This window comes from Ovis canadensis, chromosome 11, assembly GCF_042477335.2.
Source record: "Ovis canadensis isolate MfBH-ARS-UI-01 breed Bighorn chromosome 11, ARS-UI_OviCan_v2, whole genome shotgun sequence".
In the NCBI taxonomy this organism is placed as follows: Eukaryota; Metazoa; Chordata; class Mammalia; order Artiodactyla; family Bovidae; genus Ovis; species Ovis canadensis.
Genome location: NC_091255.1, coordinates 33,517,249 through 33,530,311, shown reverse-complemented (window position 1 = coordinate 33,530,311; position 13,063 = coordinate 33,517,249). Strand labels below are relative to the sequence as shown.

The window sequence follows — 13,063 nt, the reverse complement described above, 5'->3', positions numbered from 1 at the left end:
AAAAGAACATAAAGTATATATATATATATATATATATATATATGTGTGTGTGTGTGTATATATATATATATAACTGAATCACTTTTCTGTACAGCAGAAATTAACATGATACTATAAATCAACTATACTTCAATAAATTTTTTTTAAAAATATCAAAGTTCCTTAACATGATCCCCAATAACACTTCATGACCCATGCCAATCTCCAGCCTCAGATCCTACTGCCCATCTCTCAAAATTACACTCATCCATACTGAAAATGGAGCTCCCTAGACTCACTCATAGTTATGATACTTTCTGGAGCCCAGAGGAGTGGCAGGAACTGGGAGCAATCATCTCTAGTTGCCCCCTACCCTCAACACAAAAGTCCTGTCCTGGTAACACAATGATGGTTCAGGACCACGGAGAGCGCCACCTAGGTAACCCCCTCCCCTGGCTTTTTGGTCTGGTTCTGCCTAGCTCACTCCTCCCCCTTGTCCTTCAGAAACCCAGCACAGACATGACTTCCTCCAGGAAGCCCTCCCTGACCTACTTATTGAAATTGTCATTTCCTCTAGGCTACTTGAGTACCCTGTGTACCCCTCCATTGCACCAAACTCATTGTGCTGATTATGTTGTACATCAGTCCCCTGCTCCCCCTCACCAGTCCAACAACAGATCGTGAGCCTTGAGGGTTCAAACACTACCTGATTCATCTCCATAGTCCAGGGCAGAGGAGGTGGCTCAGAGAATGTTTGTTGAGTGAATGAGTAAATGACATTTAGCAGGTGCAACTCAGGAAGTGCGTGGTGATTTGCATCATGTATCTGTTGTTCTTCGTGATTCAGAAACCAGCCAGATTCCTCTCCTGGCCTGAGAAAGGCATTTTCTCCCTCTTTGACTCCACCCTCCATCAGCTTCCATGTGCCATTTACATCCACCCTTTGACTACCTTCTCTACAGGTCACCACCCAAGGGTAGGGAGAGGATAGCTCCTCTCTGCTCCTGCTGTTGCCAAGCAGGGGACTTGGAGCCCCTCCACCTCCCAGCTCAGAACACTTCGTCTCTGCCTCTCCCCTGCTCAGAACAGATGGCTCTGAGTCCCCACTAACAGAGAAGTTCCTGTTCTGTTATTTGAACATTTTAAACACTTTCTGAATTATAGAAGCTTCCATCTCCTTTGATCATGGACTCGGACTCTCAGAAATGAAGAATCCCTTGAAGGACACTGAGTCTGGCCTCTTCCCTGTCCCACGAGAGGTTGCATCTGAGAGAGGGCCAGTGGCCTGCCCAAGATCACTGTAATGGACACAGTCATTGGTATTTGTGTGTGTGTGTGTGTGTCTGTGTGTGTGTATAGTCTCTTTTTTTTCTTTCATTGCTGTTTTATTTTGATGCTCTTAAATGCATCCTGGTTCCCTGGTCTTAATGGAGCTATATATAAATCAAGACATGGGCTAATGATCCAATCGGACTCTCCCATTCAGGGCTTGAAATCTTGAGTAGGGTGGGAAAAGGATAGGGAAAAATTGTCTGGAGCTCTCGTGAAGGTCCCCCAGTAAGATGGCCTAAGAGCCCTGGCTCCTGAATCTCCACATAGATGCTGTGAGCTCCTGATGTGCTTCAACAAATCCCCTTCTTGCTTAAGCTATCAGTCAGTTTCTGTTGCATACCAGCCTACAACCTTAACTGATGTAGTCCCATACCTCCCTGTACAGGATAAAGCTTGGCTCCAGCAGCCTCTCCCTGCCTCCTGCCAGCTCTGTTAGAGAGTGCATTAAACCAACAAGCTCACAGGTTCATCTAGGCATGCAGGAGAGATAAGAGTCTTCAGAGAATGAAACAGACTGATGTCTGGTGTTGCAGGGAAACAAGCCAGGATTGGGGTGATCATCTCAATGTGTGTGCTCAGCCCTCCAAGCCTGAGGTCAAGGTGGAAGAAGAGGTTAATCATCCAGACCCTATCAACACCTGCTTTCATGCCCAGACACACAAATGAGCAGATACGGGTGCATGCACAAGGACAGGCACACCTGCATACCTGGCAAGACACCTGGGAGCTGGAATGCGACGTGTGTCCAGGAAGCACAAGTAACACGTAGCGTGAGCAGGTCAGGTCTGAGGGCCTCATCCTGCTCAGCAGTGAGGTCCCCCATCGACATTCCCAACGAGTGAGTCCAGAGTATCAGAGACTAGGGTCGCCCAGGAAGTGCCCTTTTGGCCAGAAAGGTGTGTTCTACTGACCATTCCTCCTGCTGAGCCTGAGTGGCTGGGCTCTCAAAGATCTATAAGCTAGGACCTCAGCACAGCAAGGTCTGAGCGACCAGCCCCGCTGGGGCAGGGGCTGGGAGTTGAATATAGCTAGGATTGGGTTGCTTACAGAACAGATACTGTCTCCCCCGCCCAGAGTCCACCACCCCAGCGCTCCTGCCCTGCCTCAAAACACTTAGGATGATAACATCCTATAAACTCCTAGCAGGGCATTCTGTCTAGCTCAGTCCCAGAAAGCACCACCCTGCCCTGCCTGGCAACCTAAACTCCAGAAAGTGCTTGAGTCAGAAGGGACTACCCTGATTACAGGCTCTAAGCCCCAGCTCCTCAACTGGCACGTGAGCCCTCTGGTCCCAGCCAGTCTCTCCTGCCTCCTCTCCTCCGCTTCAAAACACACACACCCCCCTCCTTTCTGACCACACCACATCTCTCCATGACTCACCACATACCTTCTGTCTCAGCCCCTGTGTCTCTGCCTGTTCCTCCACCAGGGATTCCCTTCCCCGCACCTTCTCTGGCTATTTCCCAGCTTCTAGGTCAACTTCTCACAACTTCTGAGGGATGGAACCACTTCTTCTGCCTGTAAGTGGTCCTCACTTGGCCCAGCTAAGTGTTTTCTGGTTCCTTCTGGGGCTATGAGGTCCAAGGGCAGGGTTGGAGTCACTGCCCACCACCTAGATGGGCACCCATTGGTACCAATGTGTTTCTGGAACTGGCATAAATGAGATTTCTGATCTTTTCCCCAGCCCCTGGACTCAAGCTGGGGAGGTGGCAGCCGATGACCGTTGGGAAGCCTTTGCCCATTTCCTGGGAGCTGAGTCTCACAGGGGTCCTCCCCAGGACTGTAGGGAGAAGGTTCAGACCCTGGAGCTAGGCTTCTGTGGACCCAGTTCATGAGAAATCACGAGGTATATCTCTGGGTCAGGAAGATACCCTGGAGAAGGGAATGGCTACCCACCCTAGTATCCTTGCCTGGAGAATCCCATGGACAAGGGGAGCCTGGCAGGCTACAGTCCATGGGGTCACAGAGTCGGACACAACTGAGTGACTAACAGGCTAGAAAAGCCACATGCAATACACCTCTTTTTTTTTTTTGCAATACACCTCTTAAATAGAGCCAGAGTCTGAAGCTGAGAGAGGACAGAGAGTGGCCCGGGTCACACAGCCAGTGAATCCCACACTGACTGCCTCCTTCTCAGGAGAAATCAAGTATGATACTGTCATTTATAACAAGAAATATGTTTGGCTGCTCATCCTGTTTCTGGCATTGAGCTCCTAAAACCCTTGGAGTTTGCTAGGTGATGAGATCCTAAAAGTGTCTCCTGTTAGGTGACTTTTGGAACTCACCTAAAGACAAGGCTAACAGCAAACCCTGCAATTAGAAGGTTGGAACTTTTGGTCCCAACCCTGCCCCAAAACCACCTCCAGGGAGGGGAGGGAGGCTAGAAATTAAGATCACATTCCAATGGCCAATGGTATAATCAATCATGCCTGAGTAATGAAGCTTCCATAAAAATCCAAAAGGGAGGTGTCGAGAGAGCTTCCAGGCTGGTGAACACATGGACCTCTGGGGAGCGTGGAGGCTCCATGCCCTTCTCCCATACCATACGCTGGCTGGGACTGAAGGAGCAGATGCCAGATGCTCAGATGCCCTACACATCTCTTTTAATAAATCCTTTGTAATAAACCAGCAAGTAAATGGGTTTACTAAGTTCTCTAGCACATTAATGGAACCCCAGGAAGGAGCTGTGAGAATCTTGGGTTTACAGCCACTTACCACCTGGACTTGTGGTTGGCATCTGTAGTGTGGGACGGGCCTGGTAGGGTCTTGTAGGACTGAACCCTTAACCTGTGGAATGTGATTATTCTCTGGGTAGATAGGGCTTCCCTGATAGCTCAGATGCTAAAGAATCACCTGCAATGCAGGAGACCCTGGTTTGATTCCTGTGTCAGGAAGATCTGCTGGAGAAGAGATAGGCTACCCACTCCAGTATTCTTGGGCTTCCCTCGTGGCTCAGCTGGTAAAAACAATCCTCCTGCAATGTGGGAGACCTGGGTTTGATCCCTGGGTTGGGAAGATCCCCTGGAGAAGGGAAAGGCGACCCACTCCAGTATTCTGACCTGGAGAATTCCATGGACCGTATAGTCCATGGGGTTGCAAAGAGTCAGACATGACTGAGCGACTTTCACTCACTCACTGGGTAGACAGTGTCAGAGTTGAACTGAATTGCAGGATACCCAGCTGAGACGAGAGGATTGCTTAGGGGTGTGGGAATGACCCTCTCCCTCCCATGCCCATGTTGTACTTGGGAGCAGAACCCTAAACGAGGACCCTCAGGAATCGTTTTTCTTGTAACCTCAGAGCCAGCCCATTTCATGAGCTCCAAGCATCAGACGGTGGGGGGCGGGGGCAGGCAGTCAGCCTGATGATGGTTGCTCCAGAGGGAGGGCTGAGACTTGGGGAAGTTGGGAGTGGCAGATGCGGGTTGAGCTGGAGAGTCCAGCTCCTGGAGCTTGTCCCCTCCAACCTAAGGGGCAGGGAGGACACCCATAGAGGGCAGGGACGGAGCAAACAAGGGTCAGGAGGTGAGCATGAGTCTGGGTCACTACTCTGCCCACAGCCGCTGAGAGGCAGACCCAGCAGCAGCAATCAGAAAGTGAACAGTGATTGCCTGGCTAGGCACCAGGGGAGAGGGCAAGACGCTTATGCTCATGGTGGAAAGAACATGCCTCCTCACTGCTACCCGCCTGGAAGCTGTTGATCTCCTGCAGGGCCTGCTGCGCCCAGCTGCTGTGAACCCGGTGAGTCCCACCGAGCCGGCCCTCCCCATGGGGGAGGGAGGGAGGGATGCAGAGCAAGGCACTCATGCACAGCCATGCGAGCCCCCCAGCATGGGTCTGAGGCGGCTGGGTCAGCGCAGGCAGAGGATCTCCATGGATCTTGTGGCCACACCCCGACACCAGCACCCAAGTAGAGACCTATCTTCTAGAATACTGATTCAGCCCCCACCTTGAGTTCAAAGGCTGATGCACACAGAGCTGTGTCCCGTGCCCTCTCGACCCTGCAGAGTGGGGAAGCAGGGTCAGAGTGGGCAGTCCAGGGTGGGCACGCCTAGAGACCCACACTGAGCAGCCGTGCATTCTCCGCCCAGACTGCCCACCTCCTCCTCTCCAGCTCCTGATCCCAGCAGAGACACCTTGAGGCTATAAATAACATGATTGTCTAAAGGCCTATATCCACGGGCTTTGTACCGGCCACACTTTAATCGGGCCTGCTGGCAGCCAGGCTGAGGACTCCGGGCTGGAGTGAGTGGCTTCATGCTGGGTGCAGGCATAGGCTCAGGCTTCCCACGGGGGTTGCTGACAGCTCAATTCCCAGCCCAGCCACAGGCGCTGCCAGCTCTCCAGCTGGGAGCAAAGAAACGGCAGGTGCAGCTCGGCCAGGGTCCTGGAGCCACAGTCAAAGGTGGGCAGAGGCACTGATCCAGTGGAGATCACCCAGAGGGGTACGGACAGGGCAGGTGGGACCTCCTTGCTGCCAGGCAGGGCCTCAGGGGTCTTCTGGGGAGGCACCCCTGCCAGAAATCAGGCGTTGGTTCTCGCTCTCAAAGATCCCTGTGGGCGGAAATCACTCAGCCAGCCCCAAAGGAGGCAGAGGTGTTTGGGGACCATGCCTGGACACAGTCTGCTACAAAATCCTCCAGCTTCCATTTTCAAAGTAAATTCCAGATCCAACCTGTTCTCCCCACCTTCAATGCTACCACCATGGTCCCAGCCCCTCTGCTTTCCCCTGATGGCTACAGAACCTCCCTTTGGCCTCCCTGCTTCAACACTGACCCAACCCCACCCTGCCACAGTCTGCTCTCAACACAGCAGCACCACAGTGGTGCTTTTATGATGTCAATCAAACACCCTGGGGCCTGTGCCCTGGAAACCCCATAGCAGCTCCTATCTCACTCAGTGTTAAGGCTTCAGTCCCTACAAAAGTCCTCAGTCCCCCCACGCTCTGGTCCTTTTACTGTCACTCTTGTCTCTGCCGCTGGCCCCCCTTGCTCCTGCTTCAGCCATAGCGGCGTTCTTGCAGGTCCTCAAACACAAGCCGGTACATTCCCACCCCAGGGCCTTTGCACAAGCTCTTCCCTCCACCAGGAGCACCTTCCCCCAGACAGCTGCACAACTCATTCCCTCCTCCAAATCTTTGCTCCAAGGTCACCTGTGCAGTGAGGACCTCTCCGGCCACCCTTTCAAAAACTGCAATCTGCCCCGCCCACCGCCCCCCCTCCGTTCCTCTCTCCCCACTTTCCTGCCTTATGCCTCTCATAGCACTTAGGACCTCAAACACACTCTGTCTTTTACTGCTTCTGTTTGTTTCTTGTTTGTTTCTCTTCACATGGGCTTGGACTTGATGTTCACTCCCCAGGATCTGCAATCCGGCACATAGCAGGGGCGTAACAATTACGTGTGCGTGAATCAACAAATGAATGAACGGATAAATTAATAAATTCAGGGGGTGGCCAGTGCTCTTTGCTCCTATAGGGTCAGCCCTGAGCCCGGAATGGGTGCAAAGGAGCAGGGTACCTGTGCCAGACTTCTGGGCTTGGGCCTGGTCTCTCTCTAGGTACAGTGCAGTCAGCAGGAAGCAGCCGCCGCCCAGGGCAATGATGAAGGCGCAGCACAGGAAGCTCTGTTGAAGGCTGAGGAAGCGCTGCAGGTAAGTGTCGGGGCGCCCTGCCCGCAGGGCGCTGGAGATCTGCAGAGGAGAGAGGCGGGGTCTGCCAGGCCCACCAGGAAGCCACTGGGCCTCCCAAGTGCAGCCCTTCTCTGGAGCCCCACCATCCACCCGGCCTTACAAGTCCCGTGAGGTAGGGGCTGCCGGCGTCTCCCAGGATGTGGCCCACTGTGATCTGAAGCGCCTCAGCTGTCGCCCGGCACCTGGGCACCACCACCGACTGCAAAACACAGGAACACCAGGGGATGTCCCTGAGCGAGGACAGGAAGTAGGTAGCCCCTCAGACCCTCTCCTGTCCCCCCGCTACCAAGGACCTGCCTGGTGGGGCAACAGGCTGGTTGAGAGAGTAGGGTGGCAGGGGGTCACTGAAGCTCCACCACCAAGACATTAGCCTCTCAGAGTCTCAGGAAGGCTCCGCAGTCCCCCAGGATGCAGCTGCCAAGCCCCCAATGAGGGCCACCCCTCTTAAGGGTTTGCTCTTGAACCAAGGGGCCCAGGCAGGGCTGTGACAACAGTGAAGGGGTGGGTGAGTCCCAGGTCAGGGGCGCGGAAGGCAGCGGTGGGCTGGGGAGTGAAGACAGGTGCACAGCCAGGTGCCCATGTGGGCACCCAGGTGGGGTGGGGTGGAGGGCTCAGTCTCTCTCTCAGGAAGCCCGTCTGGGCAGAGACCAAAGGCAGCCTTGCTGAAAAGGCCCACCTGGAAGGGGGTGGGGAGGTTAAAGATAGAATTCTGGAGTCAAACTGTCTGGGTTCCAATCCCACACCCCCCACTCACTAGCTGTCTGACTCTGGGCAAGTCATTTCACATTTCTGTCCCTTAGCCTCCTCATTATGGGCATAATCATGGGACCTACATAAAGGGTTACTTTCATGATCATTCCTCACCCGGTACCTGAGGACATTAGGCTGAAATAAATTGGACCTGCTGTGCCTCCTGCTTGGCAAGCCTTCCCTTCTCTGGTCCAACTGGAGCATCCCCATTCGTCCTTCAGGACTGACCTTCAAGAAGGTCACCTCCTCTTGAAGCCTTCCCAGAGTTCAGGTGCCTGCCTTGAGCTCCCACAGCCCCTGTGTGCACCCCTAATTGAAGGTACATCCCTCACAGCTGGAAGGGTTCATCGCCCTCCTCCCCTTACCCTTACATGGTCTGGCAGCAAAGCTCCTGCCTAATTTCTCTTGGAGTCCCTGGGGGTTCAGCAAGGCACCAGGCATGGCAGGGACTAGCTGACAGCTTGCCAACTGAACAAGTCAAGTAGAATCATCTTGGAGACTGATCCCAGGAGAAACCCTGCTAAAACCCAGAGCTGCAGCAAGAGGATAGGAGGGAGGCAGGGAGGGAGGCAGGAGGTTCATCTAGAAGCCACAGGTCACACAGTCCCAACAGGACATCCACGGGGCAGCTTCCCACACCAACACCTTATTCCCAAGGCCTAGTTGGCCATAATCTCAGCCCATCAGAGAATAATAACAACATAATAATTATTATTATTATAATAATTACTAACATTCATTAAGTGCTTCCTGTATGCATTTTATATATCTCATATATATATATATATATATATATTTTTTTTTTATATATAACCACTCAAGCAACCCATGAGGGAGACACAATTCCTATCCACTACTACAATTGATGAAACCCTCCACAGAGAGGGTGAGTAACTTGCCCAGGGTCACCCAGCCAGCAAACAGTGGGACTAAGATTTGACCCCAGGCCTTCTTCTCAGGGTCTGATGCTTGACCATCCTGCTGTTAAAAGCAAAAAGGAGCCTTTCTAGCAATATTTACACATTTGTAACAGAATGTTTGGAAAACAGTGAGAAGAACCAAGAGGACAAGCTCACCTCAAGCCCTGCAAATGGGGAACTGGCAAGGAGGGCAGAGAAAGGGACTCCAGACAGGGTGAGCCAAGGTGTGAAGACTGGAGCCGTAGGACTGGAGAGAGGGGCTTGTGGGTGGGCAGAGCAGAGCAGCAGGAGTCACTCTTAAGGGTGACCGGCTGGTCCTGGAGTCACTGGCACTTAGCCACTCTGTCCAGGTGGTGAGAGAAGCTGGGCCTCCCACCCATCACCAGGACTTGCCAACAGGCCTGAGGAGGAACTGACCACAGCTTTGCACCTTCCCCAAGTGCTTCCTTCTCACTCCATAATTATGTGATTACTCACTGGTGGTTTTGGGCAGAAGGGCAGGGCCTCCCAGAGACAGCAGTCCCCAACCTTTTTGGCACCAGGGACCTGTTTCATGGAAGACAATTTTTCCACGAATGGGGTACGGGATGGTTTCAGGATGATTCAAGCACATTATATTTACTGTGCACTTTATTTCTATTGTATTACATCAGCTCCACCTCAGATCATCAGGCATTAGATCCCAGAAGCTGGGGACCCCAGTCCTAGAACATAGGCTCTGAATGTCCAAAAAAGTCCATGCAGGGGCCAGGGTTGCTTGGAGAGAGAAAGTTCCCTTCCTCCCCTCCCAGGAACTCCGACCTGCAGGACCCAGACCGGCTCGTGCTGCCAGCGGCAGGGAGGTAGGTCTCCCCCTACCTGTTCTGGGTCCCCAGGGTCTCCACATAACCATGGGCCAAGGTTGGGCCTCGCCAGCAGCTGGAGAGCCAGGCAGGTAATTTTAGAAGCTTAGAGGCTTTTGGGTTCCCAAAACTCCAGGCTCACTCTATTCGGAGACAAAAACACCTCTGTTTTTGACTTGCCCTTCTTAGAAGAGCTGTTCCCTTTATAGCCCAGGGCATAACCAGCGCCAATCAAGGGCCCACAGAAAGTTGGAGTGGCAGTCACCAGGTGCAAACTTCCTGGCAGCCTGCCTCACGCGCCCCAACTCAGCCCTCACACCCAGACACCCCTGGGAGGGTGAGACAGACAAGTGAGCAGACGGCTACCCAGGGGCAGAAGGCAGAGCAGGGAAGCATGGAGACGCGCGGATGGAGGGAGACGTGGAGGGTGATGATCCCCCAGGGAAGGGGGCTCTGCTGAAGAGGTGGGAGGTGATCCCGGTGGCGGGATTCCAGCATCCCAGAATACAGACCTGGGAGAGGGAGCGAGTTCCCCTTCTACCCGACTCCCCACAGCTGGGGATGGGCAAACCAGAGGGGGCCCCAGAGAGAGGAGGGTGGGAAGGGAGCTGGAGACACCATCAGTGGACCAGGGGAGATAGGGAGCTCATTTGGGGATACACAGTCTCCAGTCTTCCAGGGAGCAAGGCCATCCGAGGCCCAGCCAGGCTAGTGGGGAGGTTGCGGACGAGAGTCTGAAGTGGGTCTTGGCTGTGATGCGCCAAGATGCTTTTTATTAACCACGCCACTAGGAGGCAGGGGTTTCCCAGGATGCAAGGAGTGAGCTGCCCATCAGAGGGGTATGTAAACAGGGGGTGGATGGGACTGGTCAGAATTTTGCAGAAGGTTCATGAGTTGGAGAGCTGGCTGCACTAGAATAGTGTCCTCCAGTGCTTTCTGAGAAGCAGCTCCGCCAGGATCATGCAGGACAGTTCAAGAGCAATGCAGATCCCTGGGCCCCCAACACAGACACAACTGAATCAGACTCTGAGGACACAGGGCCGGGAAAATGAATTTGTAATGAAAGTGAAGTGAAAGTGTCAGTCACTCAGTCAAGTCCGACTCTTTGTGACCCCCTGGACTGTAGCCCACCAGTCTCCTCTGTCCATGGAATTCTTCAGGCAAGAATACTGGAGTGAGTAGCCATTCCCTTCTCCGGGGAATCTTCCCGACCCAGGGAGTGAAATTTGTAATAAGCTCCTCTAAACCTGATTCTTATGCTCAATGAAGTTTGAGAACCACTGAAGAGTCCCTGAAGTCTCTTCCCCAGAGAAAATCTGGATTCTCCTCCCTGCGGATAAGCAGATCAAAGAGAGCTGTGTCTCTGAGGCAGGACCACCGTGGGGCCTATGGAGCCCACAGCGACCCCTCAGGATGCAGGCTTAGCTCTCTTGGCCCTTGTAGCCCGGGTATAACTGGTAGGTACTGCCTTTATGTTAGGAGGAGGCAATGGCACCCCACTCCAGTACTCTTGCCTGGAAAAATCCCATAGATGGAGGAGCCTGGTAGACTGCAGTCCATGAGGTCGCTAAGAGTCGGACACGACTGAGCGACTTCACTTTTAATTTTCACTTTCATGCACTGGAGAAGGAAATGGCAACCCACTCCAGTGTTCTTGCCTGGAGAATCCCAGGGACAGAGGAGCCTGGTAGGAGGCCATCTATGTGGTCGCGCAGAGTCAGACACGACTGAAGTGACTTAGCAGCAGCAGCAGCCTTTCTGTTAAATACCTACTGCACATTTGAGCACCCCAAGGCCAGCCAGAGAGAGGGGCAGAGCTGGGAGCGGAAGCAGGCGGACCATTCCAGAATCCTGGCTCCCGGGCTCCGCTGTCCTCTCGCCTTCCGGGCCTCAGAAGAAAGGGCAGCCAGCAAGGACCTCCCTGTACTTCATGCCACACCAGCGTCCCCATACTTCCTGCCCCAGCCCCACTCTACCCCCTGCCAGTCTCTCTCTATTCATCTCCCCTCTGGCCTCATCTCTAGAAAAGCAGCACTCGCCACCTATGACCCCCCAACTCCAGTGACCTTCCTCTCTTCCCCTCTCTCCCCCGTGCAGCTTCTCACAGGCACCATCTACTCACTGGTCTACACTCCAGCCTCATCACCTCACCCTTCCCCACCCTACTCCCGGTCTGTCCCTCCACTCCACAGCTCAGGTCCCCGCAGCGGTCCCCTCACCAGCATTTGGCTTGAGACCCCTCCCTTCTGGAGCCCCTCCCCCCACCTCTGCCTGGAGACTGAGCTCCAAGAGCGGCAGAGACGTGGTCCAGCTCCAGCCAATAAAGTGTCACAAAGCTGTCCCTCCCGTGAGGCTTTGGGAAGGTGGGGAGGCAGGGGAAGGGGGGCTAGAAGCCTCCCTGGGTTGACAGGCCCCACTGAGCTTTGGGGGCTAGATGCCTCTAAGCCAGGGGAGGAGGAGGAGGAGCACCAGGTGGGCTGGGTCCAGTCTGGCCCCCTGGGCGGTCCCCGCCCACTCCCCAGCACCGCCAGATGGGTCAGACTATGGTTGACTGGCCCCTCACCTCTCCTCTCCCCGCCACCCCCTCCCCGACCCCTGCCCCCAACCCACACGCGGCGTTACAAAGAGGCCAGCTCCACCAGGTTAATCATTCCTGCAAACACAGACCATGGGCGGGCGCAGTCTTCACATATCTGTGGGGCTGTCATGTGGAGCGGGAACAGGGATGAGGGGGTGGCAGAAGAAGCTGAGGGGGGCCAGGTTTCAGAGGACAAGCTGTGTTGGGGGTGGGGGCAGGTCATCGCCCTGTGCCTCCAAGTGGGCAGCCACACTCGGGGCAAGCTTTGCCAGCATAATCCCATACACTGAGGGCTTTCCCTCAGGCAGTCTTGCTCATCCCGTCAGGATAGTTATGACTGCCCCTTTTTATAGGCAAGGAAACCGAGGCCCAAGGCCGTTCAGCAGGTCTGTGGCAGAGTCTGGGCTGGAGCCCAAGTCTCCTGTCTGGAGGGAGGAAAAGAGAAGAGCCGAGAGCCTTGCAGCTGATACACTCACCCGGGAGTCACAGACAGGATAGCGCTGTCTATACCCGCTAGCCTGGGTCAAAGGAAGGGCCAGAGCATCTAGACAGAGAGTGAGCCTCCTGTCCACAGCAGTATTCAAGCAGCTTTTGTTGGCTAATTACATGACTACACTTCCCCACAGCCCTTTCAGACTCAGATTCCAGGATGCCAGGATTTCTTTAGGAGACGGAAGATGAGAGAGTAGGAACTGCTGATTTATTACCAGAGCCCCGGGCACAGGGCACAAGCTTTACAGGGATCATCTTGTTTCACCCTCACCATAATCCAGGAGGTCTTTTCATCCCCATTTTCTACACAGGGAAACTGAGGCTCAGCGACACAAAGTGACTTGCCTAGGTCGCACAGAGTTAGTAAGTGGCAGGAGCAGGGCTGACACCCAGGTTCGTGAGCCCGACTTCGTGCCCCTGCACTGGACCACCCTCAGGACAGCTCTAGTTCCCTCGTGCCCAGCGCTGGACCATGCTGGGCT

General features: G+C 54.1%; 1 protein-coding gene across 2 annotated transcripts in view; it reads right to left on the bottom strand.

Moving 5' to 3' along the window:
* Nucleotides 1-5,485: 5,485 nt before the first annotated feature.
* The window catches only part of SPNS3 (SPNS lysolipid transporter 3, sphingosine-1-phosphate (putative)), a 42,453-nt gene continuing 34,875 nt past the window's right edge, over nt 5,486-13,063 (bottom strand). For both annotated transcript variants that reach the window (XM_069603171.1, XM_069603172.1), the window contains 3 exons: nt 7,100-7,198; nt 6,828-6,999; nt 5,486-5,864 (listed from right to left, as the gene is read on the bottom strand). In XM_069603171.1, the coding sequence (XP_069459272.1) occupies nt 5,800-5,864; nt 6,828-6,999; nt 7,100-7,198 (336 nt within the window). In that variant the 3' untranslated portion in view covers nt 5,486-5,799. The remainder of the gene's footprint in view (nt 5,865-6,827; nt 7,000-7,099; nt 7,199-13,063) is intronic.